The following is a 20,133-nucleotide window of genomic DNA, read 5'->3' as shown; positions in this document are numbered from 1 at the left end:
TGTAAGTTTACCATCCCAAAAATTAATGGTACCTTATCAGCAATTAACTCAAACTTTCTTGAGAACAGGTAATACCTTTTCTAAAAGATAATCTCACACTTAACCAGCAAAATACCTACTAAATTCCCCCATCGTTCCAGCCTCCAAATCCTTTTTTTAATTAAAAGAATCCATATGTGTGTACCAACACTACTCTAGAAGCACGGCAAAAAGTTTACCAATTTATGTTCAGTGTTTGAAATCTCCTGTTATGTAGTAGCTAGAAGAACTTTAAAACCAAAAAATAATCTAAAGCTGATTAACTGGAAAAGTTACTTGCATTCACATTTACAAAACAGCTGATAATACAGAGGCAAGAATTAGCAGTAAAGACGATGATAGCTTACAAAAATAATCACGAAGTTTTCAACAGCATGGTTAGGTCAGAGAAGTTGAGGATTCTTGTAACGTGTCTTTATTTTCCCTGCAAGACTTCTAGCTCCTTGATCTCTTTTATAGCATCTATGAAATAAAAGCACTAATTTATTCTGGATTTTTAAATTCCATTTAAATTCAGAGGATTCAGAACAGTATGCTTCTGAAAATAATTCCTACCAGACAGCAAAAAAACCTGTAAATATTCAGAATTTGAAAATTTGGCCACATTCAAGTTTCTTTGCTCAGAGGAATCTACATATACAGACTTGGCATTCTCATTCAAAATGCTTTTTTCCTAGCACTTAAAACAGAAGACAAATAATATACAGAAGAAATGAAGCTACACTGGCCTTTTAAAAACTACAGAAGAACAAACAAAAAATTTACCTTGATTTTGTTTGCTTCTACTTAAAAGAGTTTATGTGGAAGTTTAGTAATGATGATGACTTTATATAAACAAAGTAATTAAGGTTTGGCCACCAGTGAGGGTGATCAGTCACTGCAACAGGCTGCCCAGAGAGGCTGGGGAGTCTCTGTCCTTTGAGATACCCAAAAGCCAATGGACAAGGCCTCGAATAACCTGTTCCAGTTGACACTGCTTTGAGAAGGCAGTTGCATTAGAGACCTCCAGGTCCTTTCCAATCTCAACTACTTTATGAATCTATGATTTTTTGGTATTGCCCGAGCAAAGGTTAAAACAAGTTTTCATCACCAAGGTGCAACTTCGTTGTCTTAGTTCGAGAGAAGACTAAAACTTCACAAAATTCTTTAGTACTCCAAGTACTATCTTGTACCATTGCAATGTCAACAATGGTACAAAGTCCTTATCCACACAACCAAAGTTTCCTACCAAGCCTGACCGTTGAAGATGCAGTTTTTCCTCAATCAATCTTTTATTTCTTCCTGAAATGTAAATAATGCTAGTACCAAACCAATCAAAGCATTCTAAATACTGACATAAGCATTTATTTTCTTATGTGAGAAAATAACATAGTTGGTTGTAAGCTTGGTTGCCAGTGACAGATGTTAGTTAAAACTAATTAGAGACTGACCTGAAACACATCCAGGCATCATTAACAAGTTAATATTCATATTACAAGCATGTGGAGACAAAACAAAGACCACTCTGAAAGCTCAGGCTGGAGTCAGAATTCTTGAACTAATTCCAAGGTTCATTTTCTGTCTCAAGGTACTACAGTGAGTGAGGAGAACAAGAAAGCCTATCCAACTGATTAATACAGATTTTGCAGTCTTTGTAAACTATGTATTCATTGCTATGTTGACAAACTGTCATAAGTTCACTCTTTCCAGAGGAAGCAGCCAGCATCATTCTCACCAAGACCCATGTATGCTAAGCATAATAGTTGAGATCATTAACTATACAAGTTTTAAGTATAAGACACACATTTAATGGCCATTTCTTTTTTATTTAAAAAAAAGTTGCAAAGCCAGCCAGTGTGAACAGGAAGATCTTTTTTCTTCTTTTAATAGGAAAGCCTGCAACCACATGAAACCGAACAAAACCTGAACAGTTTACACAAAAAAAAAAAGTCATTTTTTAATTTTATTAAGCTAACCTCAGTAAGAAGCGTTATCTACTAATGCAGTAGCACTGAAGTTCTTCTTTTTGAACCGTTTGTGTGGTCAGTCAACCAGCACTTACATTATTTTGATGCAAAGTCATGAGACATAGAATTAAAGCAAACTAAAAAAAAAACCCAAAGCATTACAACTCCACACCTTTATACCTTGATGTAAGACATTCAGTGTCCTCCAGAATTTCTGGGCTCTTCTCTGCCACAAGAAGTAGGCACAATACAGTTCTCATATCTTAACCATACAGGTATTTCAACCAAGAGCTAAACAACTGAACTAGATATTATTTACAACCGTTGATGGAAACGGTTTCTTCTGCATCTTCCAGTAATTAAAAAAGTGAAAATAACTGTCAATACTGTCAAATCTAGAATGTTTTATTCTAGAGCATCATCTCCTCCTTTACAGCAAGCTCAACTTAACTTTCCGTGGACCAATTGGCCTATCATTCAGTTCATTAATAGCAGCCATAGCTTCCTCATAGTTTGTCATAGCAACGATGGCATCACCTGAAGGTAATCCTTGTTCGTTATACTGTACAGAAACTGACTCTGGTATGACTCTGTAGCCATAGAAAAAATCCAGAATCTCATTAGGAGTAGCTTTAAAAGGTAAATTTTTCAATCGAATAGGAACAACACGTTCAGAACCACCACTGAAATTTGGATCCGGCATAAATCTTCCTTCAGGAAAACTTCCCATTTTATTATTCCCAAACTCCATTCTGCCAAAAGGTTCACTGTCACCACCAAAATCCATGAGGGGTGGTGGACCTCTAAAATCCTTAGGGGGGCACATGAAGTCCTCAGGGGGGTGCCTAAATTCAGAGGGATGCCTAAAGTTCCCAGGGGGACCAAATGAATGCATGGGTGGCCCTTGTGGTGGCCCAGATGGTGAACCAACTGGACGGGAAAGCTCACCTCTGTCATACGGATGTGAATGACTCTGCATTTCATTTGGTGCAGACAATGGTATAGTTACACCAAACTTCTGCATCTGCTCTTCAGATATAAGTCTTATTAATACCTCCGTTCCCAAGAATCTTCGACGATTCAAATTTTCTGCTTTCATGGCTTGTTCTTCAGATTTAAACTTCACTAATGCTTCTCCCAGCCCAACTCCTTTGTCATCATAGAGCAAGTAAATATCATCTTCACCAATATCAAATCTTGCAAAGAACTTTTGCACTTCAATTTTTGACACATCAAATGGAAAATTCCTCACATAAACACACATCTTTGGGCCAGAATGACCTTCCCGATAACTTTTTTCTGGTATGGCCTGTCCAGGATGATCTCTGTCCTGTGATCTTTTCCTCTCACAAGAATCAATTATTTTCAACACTGACTTTCTTGAAATTGGAAAAATGTAAACGGGACGATTGAGAAGAACCTTTCTATGACATTCCAAAGCAGCCTGATAATCTCTCTCACTCCTTAACATCACAAAGGCATCTCTAGTCCTCCTCTGATGCTTATCCGTTAGAAGCTTGATTTGTTTGCTGCATATATCCAGGTCAGGAAAAAAAGCTCTCAAATCTCTCTTCTCCACATTAATAGATAGATTTCTTAAGTGTATGTAATATTCCTGGTTGGGAGGTGAACGAGAACGTGTTCTTTGTCTCCTTGGTGATCTTGAATGAGAATGCTTCCTTGAATGCATGTAGCCTGAACTTCTTGGAGAACGGTCTTCACACAAAAAGCGATCCATTTCATTTGGCATGTCTACCCTCCCACCATATTCAATCCACCGTTCCTCTGTAGATGGGCTTATTTCTATAAACCTCTGACCCATGTACTGTCTATGACGTTTAAGTCCTTCTAAGGCATCACCAGGCGTAGCAAATTTTACCAAGCAATCACCATTGTTTAAACCATTGCGATGCTTTATCAGAATCACTCCATCTACATGTATCCCAGAAAGGAAAGCACGTACTTCATCTTCTGTTGCAGAGTAAGGTATACCACGTAGAAATAAGTAAAGATCATCTGGGTTAAATGGATGAGAATCCTTTCTTGACTGATAGCTTGATTTAGGCATACCTATATCACCATGTCTTGTGCCATTGGTATGGAAACCAGCCTCCGGATGATTTGGTGGACCGTAACCAGGTTTACTTATTCCTTTTGGAAAAGCCGTGACTAAATGTGGAATGTCTCCAACACCTGATGCACCAGAACCATTAGTACCTGTTCTTCTAGAGCCAGACATAGCTTCTCGTCCCCCACGGTCAAATCGTTTCCGGCTCATTTCTATGGTATTCTGCATTTCTGCCTTGCTGCTGAGAAAGAGCTCTATGCGCGAGTCCTTGATAAACCCTCCTGAACAGCTCATGGCACGCCGTGCATCTTCATCTGTTGCAAATATAATAAAAGCCTCCCCAATCTCTCCTCCAATAATATGCACACCTCCATCAGGAATATTCAATCCCAAGAAGAAACGACGAATATCTGCAGGACCCGCAACAACAGGAAGCCCCTGTAAACGGATGACTACAGCCATGCTGAGCTCAACCCACAGCAAAAATCACCTGCAGACAAAAAGGTACACATGATAGCACGTCTTTAGTACTCAGCTATTACAGTATCTTAACACTTAAGAAGCTAGAGCCTTTTTAATGAATGTCCTTGTCTCAATCAAGAGAGAAGGTATCAAAAAACCCACAAGTTCACAAGAACAAGATTAAAACAAGATTCGCTGAAAGTTTGTTAGTCAGAACAGTTAGCTACTCCACCGGCACACGTGCACAAGTCTATCAATATTCCCTATCCCAAGGGCAACAAAATCCACCGAAGTCACTCCTCACCATCCACGATACCTAAAGAACACCTAAAGTCTTTCAAGGCATAGTTACTGTATGCCAGAGATCTCTGCCCAGTCCTAAGGAACAAAAAAAAAAAATCCTGTTTACTTTTGAACAGGACACTTGCGATCGTAACACAGAAAATACTAGATGATAAAAGGAGAAAGGAAAAAGGATAACTATGTCACTGGAAAATGAAGTAATTCACCGACAGTGATGACTTTACTGCTTTGACAAGTTGCTCTACCCATTGATCAGTTCTGTTCAATAACTTATGTTTTCTCAGCATTCAAAAATGTTGTCTCTTTCATGTAGTCAGCGTATTAACTGCAGCAGCCACATGCACTCAGGAGAGCAAATCCTAGTTCCCAGCCACAAGTCTGTGAGAAAAAAAGGCCGTGTATGATCTTGTCACAATACTCAGTGAGAAGTGTTAAGCTTTTGGCAGCTTACCTGTTTCTGCTTTGAAGACCTGATAAATTCTGTAAAATCAACTTAACTGTGGAAAGAAAACGAAACATAATTAATGGCTGATATCTGTACTTCGCTTTACATACTGTGCTACACTGCTGCAGCTCATCCATAGCAATGGCTAATATTAAAGCCAAGCATGTAATGAACCCACAATTTGGGATACTATGAAGAATTCCTTCCATGTTCCAAGATGCTATGCACTGCATCTTTGTGTTTCCATTTTAGAAGCAAAAGAAATTCAGAATTTAAGTTGACTTCTGCAAACGATGAAAACACGATGAGATTACTTGGTCATCAGTTGTGCCACAATGAACTGTTGAAATTAAACAGACTGACAGTAAATCGAGGGAAAAACTCTCAATTCAATTCTTTTGAGTCCTTGAAAGATGCGTAAGTCCATCTCAAGATTACAGCATGTGTCCATTCTTCTGAAATCCACCTGCTTTCAAAGTTCACAACAAGAATATGCTACTCACCAGTCCAGCACTGCACTTAGTGGACATAGTGAAGACAATCAAATGAAAGAGCAAAAATATCCAACAAGGAGGAACTTCAGGGAGTACTTCAATTTACAAAGCAAACTTCAGTATTTTCCCTATATGTTTACTGCCTTTCAAACATAAGAACAAGAATCACTTTAATACACTGACTTGAACATACCCTGATTTTCAACATAATCTAACATCACACAAGCTTCTGTAACAAATCCCTTTAAAAAAACCAAGAGCCCAATGCTCCAATGACAAGTGTTTGAGAATATCCCTTGTACAAACCCCTTGCTCAGTAACAAATGTAAAGCACTAGATTCTGATGCCAAGTTATCTATTGATCACAGTAACTATCACTCCACCTAAGCTTAGCAAAATAAGAGCAAAGCCCAAATTCTGCAACGACCGGATTCTACCTCACTTCTACATCAGCACTTTGTAAACACAACAAACCAAAACCAACTGCCTATTTAATAACTGCACTGAAGATCATCTGCTCTCTGTATTTTTGTGGTGGGTTGACCCCAGCCAGCAGCCAAGCACCCACACAGCCCATCACTGACTCCTCATCCCCACCAGCGGGACGGGAAAGAAAACAGGAAGAACAAAGTCACGAAAACTTGTGGGTCAAGATAAAGACAGTTTAATCGATGAAGTAAAGAGGAAAAAAATGAAACAAAGGAAATCACTCACCACCTCCCCCAGCCTGCCTCCGAATGACAACCACCTTGGAAGCCAATGAAAAATCCCCCCCAAAAAATAAAATGATCGAACAAAAACCACCTTCTTCCTCTGCCTCAGGTTTTGTTGCTGAGCATTTTGTTACATGGCATGGAATATCCCTTTGGTCAGTTTGGGTCAGCTGTCCCGGCTGTGTCCCCTCCCAGCTTCTTGCCTACTCCCAGTGTACTTGCTGGGGTGGCAGAGTGGGGGAAAAAGAGAAAGCCTTGACACTGTGCAAGCGCTGTTCAGCCATAGCCAAAACACTGATGTGTTGTCAACACTCCTTTAGCCACAAATCCAAAACACAGAACTGTATGGGCTGCTATGAAGAACGTTAACTCCATCCCAGCCAGACCCAGTACACTTTTTAATGTATCTTCTCAACAGATGTGACAGCAATGCCAAAAAGCAAGGAGAATTCAAGGGCAGAATTTTCTTACAGGACCTTCGTGTCTTGAAAAATCAAATCCGCTGCCCTGCTACTTCATGATGTATTTAATCTGTAGTATTTCTGAATTTCACAACTCTGCATTCTCATCCCAATTTTTAAACAGCATTCAGAACAGATGTCCTCAGTATTTCTTCGGTGATAAACGGCAAGTTCTCCACGATGTACCATGGATACAACATAGAACTTTCAGTGGTGAAAACTCGACACAGTGATTCCAGATCATAATGTGATTTTTAAGAAGTCCACAAACAGAAATGCAAATTCAAATAATAAGTTTCTACTGACAGTCGAGCATTGGTAGAAAGTTTAGACAAGCCATCTAACAATTTAAAGTGAATAACCAAAAACAGTGACTTTGGGATGAAAAGTGCCACACAAAACTAAGACCAATTCATTAACTGAGCAAGGACTTCAAAGAACAAGGATTTAGATAATAAATAGACTGACATCATGCCACCAATTTAAAAGCACAGAAGCGTGCACACTGTTTTAAGAAATTTTGTATTTTAACTAACTAGAAAACACTACTATACCTATACTTCCACAGCCTCAACAAACTCCGAATACCATTAAAACTTAACTAAAAAAAACCCTCAACTTGCAAACATTGTAGGAAACTAAGCCTGCACTAGACTAGCATTTTTACTACAACGTTGAGAGATTACATAGCCTACATGCAGTGAGCATGCAACCTAGAAAGAACACCCACAGAAATACCCCAACTATAAAACTGGACCAATATGAGACTAACTGGTGGATCAGAGGACAATTTCTTATTCTAATCTTCTTCAAAATAAGCGTTAACAGTTGAAGTAGGCTGCTGCTAATGACTGTTTTCTCTGCAGTGAGCTCTGCAGCTGGGCCCGCTGCACGGCCGGCTTGAGCACAGGGCCGCTTCCGAGCGCTGCAAGCTGCAGAAAGCCCGTGAGGCGCCCCGCCGCCGGCAGCGCCGCTCGAGGGCCGTCCCGTACCGGCCCTTACACCACAGACGGCGCAGCACAAGCCCGGATGGGGCGAGCGGGCCGAAGCCCAGAGCCGCCGCCGGCGGGATGGGGAACATGGCGTGAGGGGAACTGAGTGAGGGGGAAGCGGCCCCGCGCCAAACGCGGTCCGGCCTGCCAGCAACCGCTTGCGATCCGACCCCGCGGAGAAGCCCGGCCTCCCCAAGGCATCGGGACAGGGCTGAAGGGAGGCACCGGGGAGGGAAGGGTGACGGGCAGCCAGGCGGCATGAGGAGGCCGCGGCCCGGGGAACCGCCGCGCAGCGGTTCCGCGAGGATTGGGCTGCCGAAAACCGGCTGAGGGCGAGAACCCCGCGCCCTTGGTTACACGCAGCGCCCCAGGAAGCCGGGCGCTCTTCCTCACGCCATCCACCCACCGGACACGCCACTAGGACAGGCTCGGCGCCGAGCCCCGCTCCCCGCAGTTCCCGGCACAGCACCACCAAGATGGCGTCCTCCCTCGCTCCCCCCCCCACAACACTCTGCGGAGAGGCTGAAGTGCGCCTGCGCGACCCCCTCCCCTTCGCCCCAACGGTTGAACCCGCACGAGTCCTTCCGGCCCTCTCTCGCCCCGCGGCCAGGCGCGGAGCGCGACGGTGCGCGCGCATGCTCCGAGAGCTCAACGTCCCAGACGGCTGCCGGGAGGCGGGGCGGAAAATGCTGCTGTCGTAACCCTCGCTTCTGGATCTGCGCATGAGCAGTCTCACGCCCAGGTCATTTCAATACGCATGCGCGCCTCTTTGGCGCGCAGACGGGCTCGGTGCTGGCGGAGGTGGGAGGAGCCGCTCTGCCGCTAGTGCGCATGCGCCTTCACCCGCGGCGTGGTACTTATGGCATCCTCCTAGAACCAAGGTTTATATAGGGGGCAGCGTCACTTAGATCACCGTTGCTGTGGCGTGTTAAGCGTTGTCTTCGATCTCTCATTCCCATTAGTCCGAGTGTTTGCCCAGCCGAGGAACAGGAGCAGGGAGGAAGGCAGGTCCGCTGGGGCCCGGCCTGAGCCTGGGGGCGCCTCAGGCACCAAGGAGGGGGGTTGCACCCACTGCTACTCTTCCAGCGGCTACAAGACATGATTTCTAACCTAACTCGGGGCTGGCTCAAGTCCGGGTGTTGGGAGGAAAGGCAGGCAGGGACGGAGGAGGGGAAGAGGAAGAGGAGAAAAGGTGTAAGGCCGTGTACAGGGAAGGGGAGAGGCAGACTGCTTTGGTTCTGCAGGTGAGGTAGTAATTTTATCCTAGCGTTTGTTTATCCCACCTGCCTTTCCCTGTCTTTTACGTATTCTCCCCTCTATTTATAGGCTTACTCTCTACTTGTCTGCTCCATTTTTGATAGACAAAAATCAGTTATTACTTACAGTAGATTCAGCTAGTAACTCAGCTTTTAAAAACTTGTTGAGCCCAGCACAAGAAATCCGATGAGGAATAAAGCATTTGGTGCCATAAGCATATAGGCTTCCAAGCAATGCTAATGAAGAGAATCATAATAACTTAGCAATGAGCACACAGGAAAGGGGCAGTGAGGAATAATTAAAATCGAGGACATGAAATGCCCTGCAAACTTTTGGTAACGTTGGAGGGAATGTGAACATCCTGGCCTGTGGAAAAGCAAAAGGGGGTAACTTTGGTGCGTCCACCCGTTCCTCTAGGGATTTTGTGTGTTTGCCCTGTTACCGGATTCCTCTCAGGGGGAAATAACACACGCGTATTACATTTGTATTATACATTGCATAACAGTTTTAGAGATGAGGTACCAGTGGGTGCAAACTACACCTCTGTCTTCTCTCGATTGTCCTGCCCGCTGATCTCATCCAGCCCCGTGTTCTAAAACAAGCCAAACCAACCCCTCCTGACTTCACTTCTCTGTTTTCAGCTGCTCCATCCCTGCCGCTCCCCCGCCCCGCCGGGGTTCCCCGAGTTCCCTGCCCCTCTGTAGCCGACACCCTAAATCCTGCCCCGGACTGGCGCCCCCCTCGCCCCGCCCGCCGTCCTCCCGCACCACGAGCGCTTTGCCTCCGGCGCCGGGCCCCTCGCGCTTGCCGTACGAGCGGCGCCTGACCAATGAGGGCGTGCCGTAGGAGGCCGCGGGTAACCATGGCGACGCGCGGGCGCTGGGGCGCCGCCGCGCTGCTCCTGGCGGTGTCGGCGGTGCTGCCGCCTGCCCGCGGCTTCTCCCTCCCGCTGCAGCGGCCCGCCGACTGCGGCGACGCCCGCTACTTCGACATCTCTCGCCTGGCCTGCGGGCCCTGCGGGGCCCACCAGCGACAGAGCGCCGGCGGTGAGCGACCCGGCCCTGCCGCGCGGGGGGAGGCGGGGCTGCCCGGGCCCGGGGGCCGTGCGGGGCCGGCGGAGCTCAGGCAGCTCCGCGCCGAAGGCCGCCCCCAGAATCGGGAGGTGAAAAATCTGGGCTCAGGTTCTGGCGGTAAAGCAGCTGTCCTCAGGGGCGAGTCTGAAAGGGCAGCGAAAAGGGCCAGGATCCCACAAAGACCTAAGTGGCCCCAGCACAACTTTGATACCTGTGTTCAGAGATACGTCCCAGAGAAACGTCTGGAGCCCTTTTTTTATAATCGTTCTTTTCTCAGGCATTTATATGGTTATACATATTCATGTTTTCATCGGTAAAATTCTGTAGAGCTCCGAATTTCTCTTCTCAAACACTTCCATAACTTGAAACGCCTCGTCAAAACTTGGATGTGTGAGATGTTAAGTATCTTGAGATCTTCAGGCTGTGCGAACTAATCCAAGTCCCGTGTGGGAACTTGGAGCATACACAACACACCCTGACAGTACTAAATGAAAAATACAGATGGTAGTTCCCTTTCTCTAGGAGATAAGATGGTATGATAGTGTCCATCTTTTATAAATACACAGTCCAAGAGAAGAGGGAGTTCAGTGTTGTGTGTACAGAAACAAATTTGAGACTAAGACCCAACAGCATCTCTCTTCAGAACTGGTACCTCAGTCAGACACAGTGATCTGGATGGCTGTGTTCACAACTGCTGCGTAAAAGCCGGTCACCTCTTCCTCCACTATCATGGTATCTCAAAAGAGTAACCCCATGGTTTACTTGCATAAAAAATGCACTATAATAGTTTTCAAACCCCCTGTTAATATGGGCGTCTAGATCCATAACTCCTTTTTAGGCTTGAATCTTCCTCTAACTCAAGGGCTTCAAGGAGAGATAAATTCCAGGGGGAGGTCAAGGATTTAATTTTTTCTGCAGCATCTGACGGGAGCAGTGTAGGTAACTGCCGCTCAGTCTGCTGTTTGCATCTTGTCTGAATTCCACTTGGGATTGCACAAATCTGTCCATGCACTCCATGGCTAACTCATCACTGTGGATCCTGCTTTCAAGCAACATGTTTAAAAATTTAGGTATCATCACAGTGAATGTCACAACTCAAGTATCTTCATTGATCTAATCCTATTGGGCTTTTTGTTCTTTATAGTTAAGTATGAATGGTTGATCATTTTGACTAATGTTGTTTCTGTAAAACTGATCTCATGAGGATGTACTTTAAGGTTATAAAGCTTTTCACAGAATTTTACATTATTTTTGCATGCACAGTTCAATAAGCTTAAATAGTAATAAATACAGTTTATTAGTACATAAAATCAATTTTGGTCTGTGGTATGTGTTTAAAGATACATAGAGAGGTGCATGATAGTGAGACTGAAAAAGTTGCAGAAAAAAAAGTTGTTGAGCACTAGCAGATGTGTACTATGATGTGCCATGCAAGTAGTGTTTAATTTCATACTGAATGTTAAATATGTTCTGTTATTCCACTGAAAACCATTCAGTACAAAGTTTGATCCCCATGCACAATTTTAAAAGCTTTGAGTTTAAAATAGCTTTACAAACTACAGTTATATTTTGAAAAACCTTTGCATATAAACGTATTTTGTTTTTAGGACTGACTTCCTATTCAGAGGATAAAAACTGTATACAAACGTGTGATGCTGGTGGTGTAGAGAGAGTGGGCTAAGAATGGCAATGTGGCAAGATTTAGAGAGAGAGATTATATCTGTTATTAGACTAATTGATATAGTTTAAAAAAAACCACAAAAACACAAGGTCTGGGTCTCTGTTCCCCTCGGTATATCAGTCAGCCTAGTAACATTTTCCTAAAACATCTTTGTACAAACTGTAACATGAACATTTTTTAAAAAGCAAGATGATTTTCATGCACATCTCACTCAGATGTTTTATTTCTCTATCTAATAATCTATATCGATCTCTTGAGAACAATAGCAGTTTTTCTTAGTATTCTGTGAAAAAAAAATGAGTTTTATATAGACTAAAAGTGCATTTGGGGTTTTTTTTCAGGTAGTTCATGTGTATGTCAGCCAGGATACAGGATGGTTTCTAGCAATGGCGGGTCCTCCGTTGTTTGTGAAAAATGCCCAGAAAATATGGTAAGTATTGAACTTTTCATACTTTGCTATAATAATGCGTTTTTAAATTTTACATTTCGTCCTGACTGCAAGTTATTTTTCATTAATTTAAGATTATTTTGCATAATAGTGTTTGCTTGGGAATTTTTAAGACCATGCTTATAGGTAGTAATTTTTTTCTCTTTAGAGAGTTACTGTTAGTAACTGTTAGTTTGCAGGCATTTTTTCATTATAAATTTGACCCCACAGACAAAGCAGGAGTATTTTAATGTTATGTTATCCTTGCCCAGAGACCACTGTTTTATAGAATGCCAAAGATGCTTTTCAGCTCAGAGGTACCTTATTTGATTATTTATGTAAATATTATTATTGTAATATTTAGGCTGTATCTTCCTAGTCCCTGATACTTTATCTTTTTACTTCAAAATGAGCTGTTGCTATTATGTTACTTTAATTATATATATCTTTGTAGTTTGTTCAGTTCTTTCTACCTTTCTTTACAAATTAAGCATAATTTTGGGTCATATTCACAGCGTTGAACCAGAGGCACCAGACTTAACCAGATTTTTCCCGCTATAGTAAATAGAGAAATATTTTTTCTCCAGCAAAAACAACTTTTCAGTGAGAGAGCCTTCCTGAATACTTCTAATAACCATAGAAGAAGTCTCAAGAGCCCAGCTTAGTTGCATAAGTTAGGTATTTAATGGCTAATGGGTAATGTAAGTAATTTCCCTCTTCTTTGCATCTTCTTGCTGCATTAGACATAGACATTGACGAATATCCATTGGTGTTTTGATCATTTTGCTGTTTCTTTCTCTTTCCTGTATGGTGGCATTCATCTTTGATCCTATGGCAAGGTTTATGCAAAGATAAAATGATGATAGTGAAGGGAATAACATCTTTATCACCAGAGGATGAGCAGTTATCTTAATTTTCCTCATTGGTTTTGATTAGTAGCTTTGATTAGTAATTTTCCTCTTTGGTTTTGATTAGCAGCTACTTTGTGGTATAACATAAGTGTGGATGTGAACTGTTTGGGTGCGTGCAAAATTCCATGCAGTTATATAAGCTGCTTGACTTAAGACTCCTCCATTTCCATTACTTCTGTATATTTATATGCACATACGTCTATTTATGCAGATATGTTTATCCATTTTTTTTTCGGTGTAGAACCTCTGTATCTTTTTTAAACATTCCACTTTTAATCAACCCTTATCTTCACTAAAGCTGTTAGCTAATGGGTTCAGAAAAAATTAAGAACACTTTTTTTAGTCTATGTCTGCATAGGAATTACTTTTGCCAAATTGTTTAGCCTTTTTTTATCTTTAAAAGCTTCGTGAATGTTATCGATGTTGTTGTATCTCAAAACATTTTCTAGAAAATAACAACTGGAGCAGACATTCTTCACAAATATTTGGTGATGTCTGTATTTTTGAAAATTACAATAGTTTTACATTTTATTTTAGAGCGGAGTTACTCAAGATGGGTGGAATTGTATTAATTGTCCTAAAGGTCTAACTTCAGAAGGAAAATGTAAATGCCTCAGTAATGAAATATTAGGTAAGAAATATATGCAAATTATGAGATATTAGTGTTTATTTTAGATATTTGAGTTTGTTAAGACATGCTTTTCTGTTAAATAAGAAAGGAAATTTAACATATGTTTACATATCTAATGTAAAAATTCAACATTCCTCTTGATCTTAAACCTCATTCCTGAAAGACAGCAGATAAATCTGTACTGTTGTTCATTGCAATGAAAACTTATGCAAACATTCAAAAAATGAATACTGGTGTATCACTTCCTTTAAGCTGGTTGGCACTGGGTGAAGGCATTAAAATTTGGATAAAAACAATGTCAATACAGGCTCAAAAAACATGAAAATGTTTTGAAGGATATAATGTGTAGGTACTTCTCAGTACAGGAATTATACATATATGAGTAGGTGGAACAGAGTAGCCTGAGTGAGCCAAGCAAACTACTGTACATTAATATCAGTGGATTTTATGCCTTCCTGAGACACATGCCTATATCTGTGGTTTCCTGTGACGTGCTTCCCTATATACGTGCCTCTTACTTGATGCTCTCTATTAGTTGCAGATGGCTTTCAGTAGACACAGAAAATTAATTTTAATATTAACTTTAGTGTCTGTGTTAACTATATTTTTGCTTACCTTGCATAGTGAAAAACTAAAAGCAAAGTATAAATTTGATCAAGGGTGTAAAACAAAAAACTCTTGGGACCTATAGTTTTCCTTATTTTCAAAGACATAGAATGGAAAAGACTTTCCGTATGCCTGTAATTCTTTGAATAAGCATTACTAATGTCCACTTCGGTTACATTTGTAACAGAGTATACTGGAGAATCGCTGTTTTCCAGATCATTAATTTAAAAGGAATCTTTAAAAGAGTGAATACCAAATCATCTTCCTTAACCTTTATGAGAGTTACAAAATACATTCCAAGCCTTTATGGTAAAATATCGAAAGCAATGCTGATTCTGTATTTTAAAAAGCAGAAAGAACATTAGTATTGTAATCCTTTTGATGCTCTTTTTTTTTTTTTATAATTAGACTTGAAATCTCTTGCCAAATTATTTAATTGCTGGAAGATGCAGTTTGAAAATTTGAATTTGTGACATTTGCCTGAATCATTTCAGATGAAAATTAAAAATATTTTTTCCAGTAATTAGTAAACTTGATATTTTGAGTTTTAGCTTTGCAGTGATGCCTTGGTTTGAAATTTGGTTCAGAATAAATAACAAAGGAACTGGACATGAAATATTGCATTTCTCATTAAAACTAGACTGCATGTGCGTTGCTATAAACGCTGCACATATACATATATGCATGTGCATTTATAGTGGATGTTATTTGCAAGTTGTGCTCTTGATTTTTTATTTAATAAAATCTTTGCATTTATTTTAGATCTGCATAGACACTTCATTTTTTCACACTTTTCTTAACCTGTGTGACATACTGTGTGTTATGCAATTATATCACAGTTGCTTTTCTTTTCCACTTAGTGGAAAGAAGTATCGATGGCATTTTGCTTAATGAAGCATTGTGCATACATTGTAATGGAAGTGAGCAATCCTTTTCCGCTTCAGATCTGTCAGAAAATAGGTGCGTATTCTTTTCCTTTTGTGATGCTATATTTGAACGTGTCATGTTCTGTTTAAATGGAATAGTCTTGAGAAACAGTCTGTATCTTTGAGATGGCAGTTTTAAGAACAGTGAATTGGAAATCCTCAACCCCGTATCAAACCCAGTATGTTTGTGTTCACAGAAGTCTTTATATGACCAGCGGCTTGGTTTGATTGTTTGTTTTGCTTTAGTGTGACTACAAGCAGGCTTTGGATTGGAAGCAGAAACAGAATTCTTATTTTGATAAATAACTATTTAATTTCTTTTCTACTTCACTGACAGTAGAAACAAATCGGTAATGATGTCCTTTGGATTTCTGTTAGAACTAGTGAAGATGATGACAGTGTTACCAGGCATACTCTGCAATGAGCTTTCACTAAGTACTAAATCTCATACTTAACTATATTTTAAGCTTATTCTTCGTGTTTGTGATCCATAGGTGTGTAAGATGTGAACAAACATTCATCAATGTAAGCAAGTCTTGTGACTGCAGCAGCCCAAACATTTTAGTAAGTAGACGAATGCTTATTGTATTGAAACTCAGAAAAAGAAAAGTTATGTTGACAAATGTATAAATTTCCATTTTTTTATTTCTGGTTTGGTTTTTTTTTTCAGACTGGGGGATTGTGTTTCAGTGCTAGTGACAGCTTACCCCCAAAGGGAGTTGCAACTGTTCGTTTTGGACAGCTGGTAAGTGGGTTTATTCTAAAACATTTTCAAGCTATCTCATTGTTTACTTTCAGTAAGTCTTTTAAATTCCATTCCTGAAAAGCAAAGGTGGTGGTTTGTTGTCTGATCACAGTGATTGCAAGGTAATTTGCATCAAGATAGAGTGTAGCCATGTAGACCAGGCAAGCATTGTTCTAATGGAATATGTTTAAGAAAATTCATGCCCTCTTGGAAACTGAAAAAGAGAAGTAATTTATATTACTTTAGTATCAAAACAAGTAGTATGTGGTCTATTATATTAATTGTATGTATTTAAAACACATACTTACATCACAAAAACATGCTGAAGAGTCCATGAAAGCCTCTGGGCTTTTTAAATTTTCTTTTTACTGTGTAAAATTGGTATTCATATAAAATATTTGAAAGAGGATATAAAGATTGAAAGGAAATTTTTAGTTGTCAAACGGTTACAACTGATAGAAGAAAATGGACACCCATACAATTTGCGATTGTGTATGAAATTGTTGAACTTGAATTGGCTAATGATTGAAAATATGTTCTATTGAGAAGAATGAAGGTGTTTTCATTGTTTTAGCTAATGAACTTGTATTAGTTGTGAAATCTGCTCAAAGTTAGGACCATTTTCCATGTAGTTCTGAATTCAGGAAATGCTATGTGGCCAATAAATTTAGTTTGTTCTTAAATGAATTAAAGTTAAAGGCTACTGCTTGAAAGAAAGCAAAAAGCAGACTTCAGTTTTCCTGACAGCAAATATTGGTCTTGCTTTCTGAAAATGCAGTCTTCTAAATAATATTTAATTGAAAACATGTCTTTTCAGTTGCTTACAGTATGTACAAAAGCTATGTTTAGTTCAAATACGAGTGGTTATAAAAGGCAGGTTGTGAAATAATTAATTTGGCAAATTTGTTCCTGAGTAAAATTTACGACCCAGTCAACACTTTACCCTTTAAATCCTTAGTACTTCCCTTGTGCAGTAAAGAAAACTCCTTTGTGACAGAATCCATATACAAAAGTTAAATATTTCTGCTCTTGTTCTGTATATTTTGTCTAATTTAGTGAAGTGAAACAAATTATTGCATTACGGTTGTGTTTTGAACTGAGCTAGTTTGATTTAGACATTTACAAAGGACAGAAGGTTCTTCGAAAAAAATAGGTAGCATCCATTAACTGACATAGTTTTTTCCAGACTGTTACATTATGGATAAATTGTTCTGAACAAAGACAGTGAAGCAGTTCCTTATTTACAGGGTATAACACTGACATCAGCATGGTTTCTGAAAAACCTGCAATCCTCAGCCTCTGCCTGTTGGGTGAGTTTCATTAATGTTTGCAGTTTACTTTTTTACACAGAAGTGATAATCTGTATAAAAGCATGGCATTTTAGTTTTTGGAAGTTAGCTTGCTTATTTTTAGAGAATGTTATTTTGAGATGACAGTAGATAAGAAAGAAATATATATACAGAATGTTTAGAAAGGATATTGAGCACTAGTCAATGTTAATGCAAGTCTCCAGGGTTGGAATCTTCACAAGGTGAATGGTGGTAAACAAAAAATCCTGCAATAGTCAGTAGGTATGTGGACTGTTATTCAGTATATCCAGTAAGCAATCACTCAGAAAATTAACTTCGTACATATTAAGTATTGATTGGCAGCTGGTCTTTACCTCTTATTTGTCTTTCAGTTAATCATTCTGTTTTGTGATGGAGAAGGATAACTGTAGAACCATCCTTTTTAGCTTTGCTTTGATTTATGTATGCGAGTGTTATTTACCTTGATCTGAGGGGCAGTAACCATGGGTGGAAGAGTGGCTGTGGCAACAGAATCATACACACTTGTGAAGGGGATATGCCTCTGCCTCCTTTTTACCAACTCTGTTAATCACAGAATCACTAAGGTTGGAAAAGACCTGTAAGATCATCAAGTCCAACCATCAACCCAACACCACCATAATGTTATCACACATCCTCATTTCCCTTCCATACTCCTGTCCTCAAAATCAGATTTTAACTTCTCCGGCCCTACCTTGTCTCCCAATCTGTCACGACCTAAAGGATTACCTGGCCTACAGGTGTATAAAGACCACAACAGTGAGTTTGCAGAATTCCGTAATACACAAGCACACAGAGTCTTTACTTCCTACATTTCTGTATTACAGATAACTACAAATTACTACTAGTAAAATGGGTATACTTATGATTAATAAAGCAAGTAGATGTCTTACAATGGTAGCATCAATCAATAGTAGCAGTAAGCATATATTTCAGTATTACAAGTTACTACAAAATTATGACTAATACAGCAGCAAATACACTTAGGATCAATTACCTATATGCATGCCTATGTATGTATATTATTCAAAATAGTACCAGTACAGTGCTCACCAAACCGCTCCCAGGTGTGGGGCCTCGAAATCAGCAACGGACAAAGTCTCACTTCGAAGATGATCTGCATCGTGGGGTCTGGAGTCAGCCAGGCGTCCCCAGCAATGGTCCAATAACTTGCCTAGGAGAGCTCATAGAACAGTTTGTGCAGGAGCAGCTCTGTGTGTATGTGAGAGAGAGACAGACAGACAGACAGGGACAGATTCACTCTCCATTTTGGGTAAAAAATAAGTAATTTTTATATCGCAGAGACATAAGGGGGCATAGGACAGCATCACCTGGAGCAGCAAATAGATGATGACATTTTATATTCTCTCAGACCAGGTTTTATTTTTCTGCTCTTTCAGCTAGAATAGCCAACAGCAGTTGCTGATTCCTACTTTCTTAGAATGTTTTCCCTCTTTTCCAGACTATTTTTCATCTTTCCAGATGATAAGTTGCTGTTAGAGCTTCTTGGTTTTGTGCTTATTGATGGTATCTCAGGATATCTCTGGTGTTTAGGTACCCAGCTGCACTTCTCAAGGATGTTTCTGATTCCCAGGCCTAGTTCCCAGGCTAGCAGTTCCCAGGCTGGCAGGCATTCTCTCAGTCAGTATTTCAGCAGACTTCAGTATTTTCCCAGATCAGGTTGTGGCCGTTCCCGTACACACAGCTCTGAGATGTATTCTCCTACTTATCCTGTTCTTTTTTACAAACTGAGACTATCCTCATCACTTACATAATTTTATCCTGTTGGTCTGCCTTGGCCTGCCCAGCTCATTAGAGGTGCTGCCTAAGTGTAACGTTCAACTGCCAATCTAACCCACACAAAGGCAGTAGGTGTTGGCAAGTTAATACTAGTGCAGTGATCACTGTATACAGATGCCAGGCATCGCTTCTGCCTATCACACGGCAGTGGTTTGTTTACCAAAACTGAACAATGGTATAAATACAACATAGTTTAGGAACAGCAGAATAGAAAAATTACTAAAACTGAAAAGAAGGTATTTACGATACATGCAACTATAGTTGTCAGTCTTAGGTCTTTGATGGAGTCATCTTTGTCATACAGCGTAAGTGATGTTAAACATTTTGATTCTTACTTCATTTTCTAAATGCAGATTTTGACATTTCTGTCACGTCATACCATCTAGCTGATGCAACTAAAATAAACTGAAAAAGTGAGAGCATTGATTTCATGCTGCCATCTGCAGACCTATAAAAATAGGGAACCTGAATAGCTGGAAGAAAATATTAGGTGTTGACAAAGTGAAATCACTTTCAAGGAAAAGTGAGGGTTTAGGAGTGGCTTATTAAACATAACATTAATTTTATGACTGCCCTACCAAAAGGAAGGCTAAATAAATACTTTTCTGTGTTCTTGTGTTTCTCCACTGCAGTTGTACTCCAATCTAACAGCATGTCAAGCTCTTGGAAATATGTGTGTAATGAATATGAACTCATTGAGTTCTTCAAGTACTGATGCCTGTGGTTTGTTTCAGTATATTTACGTCAATACAGCAAGGCTAGGCATTGTTCATTCTGTAGCCTTCTGGTAAGTTGCCTTTTCCATAACTTTGGTCTTCTGTAGTG

At 40.3% G+C, this 20,133-nt stretch overlaps 2 protein-coding genes across 2 annotated transcripts in view; one reads left to right on the top strand and one right to left on the bottom strand.

The window, feature by feature from the left end:
• Positions 1–1,887: 1,887 nt before the first annotated feature.
• RBM12B (RNA binding motif protein 12B) lies at positions 1,888–5,336 on the bottom strand. The gene is made up of 2 exons (XM_009819487.2): positions 5,270–5,336; positions 1,888–4,543 (listed from the first exon to the last, which is right to left on the bottom strand). Exon 2 carries the CDS (start codon positions 4,513–4,515, stop codon positions 2,416–2,418), a length of 2,100 nt encoding a protein of 699 aa, XP_009817789.1. The 5' UTR covers positions 4,516–4,543; positions 5,270–5,336; the 3' UTR covers positions 1,888–2,415.
• A 6,956-nt stretch (positions 5,337–12,292) lies between these two features.
• Positions 12,293–20,133, top strand: part of TMEM67 (transmembrane protein 67) — a 31,628-nt gene continuing 23,787 nt past the window's right edge. The window contains exons 1-7 of the mRNA XM_059815377.1: positions 12,293–12,364; positions 13,810–13,903; positions 15,370–15,469; positions 15,930–15,999; positions 16,106–16,180; positions 17,428–17,490; positions 19,941–20,095. Of these exons, the coding sequence (XP_059671360.1) occupies positions 12,308–12,364; positions 13,810–13,903; positions 15,370–15,469; positions 15,930–15,999; positions 16,106–16,180; positions 17,428–17,490; positions 19,941–20,095 (614 nt within the window). The 5' untranslated portion in view covers positions 12,293–12,307. The remainder of the gene's footprint in view (positions 12,365–13,809; positions 13,904–15,369; positions 15,470–15,929; positions 16,000–16,105; positions 16,181–17,427; positions 17,491–19,940; positions 20,096–20,133) is intronic.

The sequence above is a fragment of the Gavia stellata genome, chromosome 3 (genome assembly GCF_030936135.1).
Source record: "Gavia stellata isolate bGavSte3 chromosome 3, bGavSte3.hap2, whole genome shotgun sequence".
NCBI classification, from domain to species: domain Eukaryota; kingdom Metazoa; phylum Chordata; class Aves; order Gaviiformes; family Gaviidae; genus Gavia; species Gavia stellata.
This window is presented reverse-complemented; position numbering and strand designations above follow the sequence as displayed.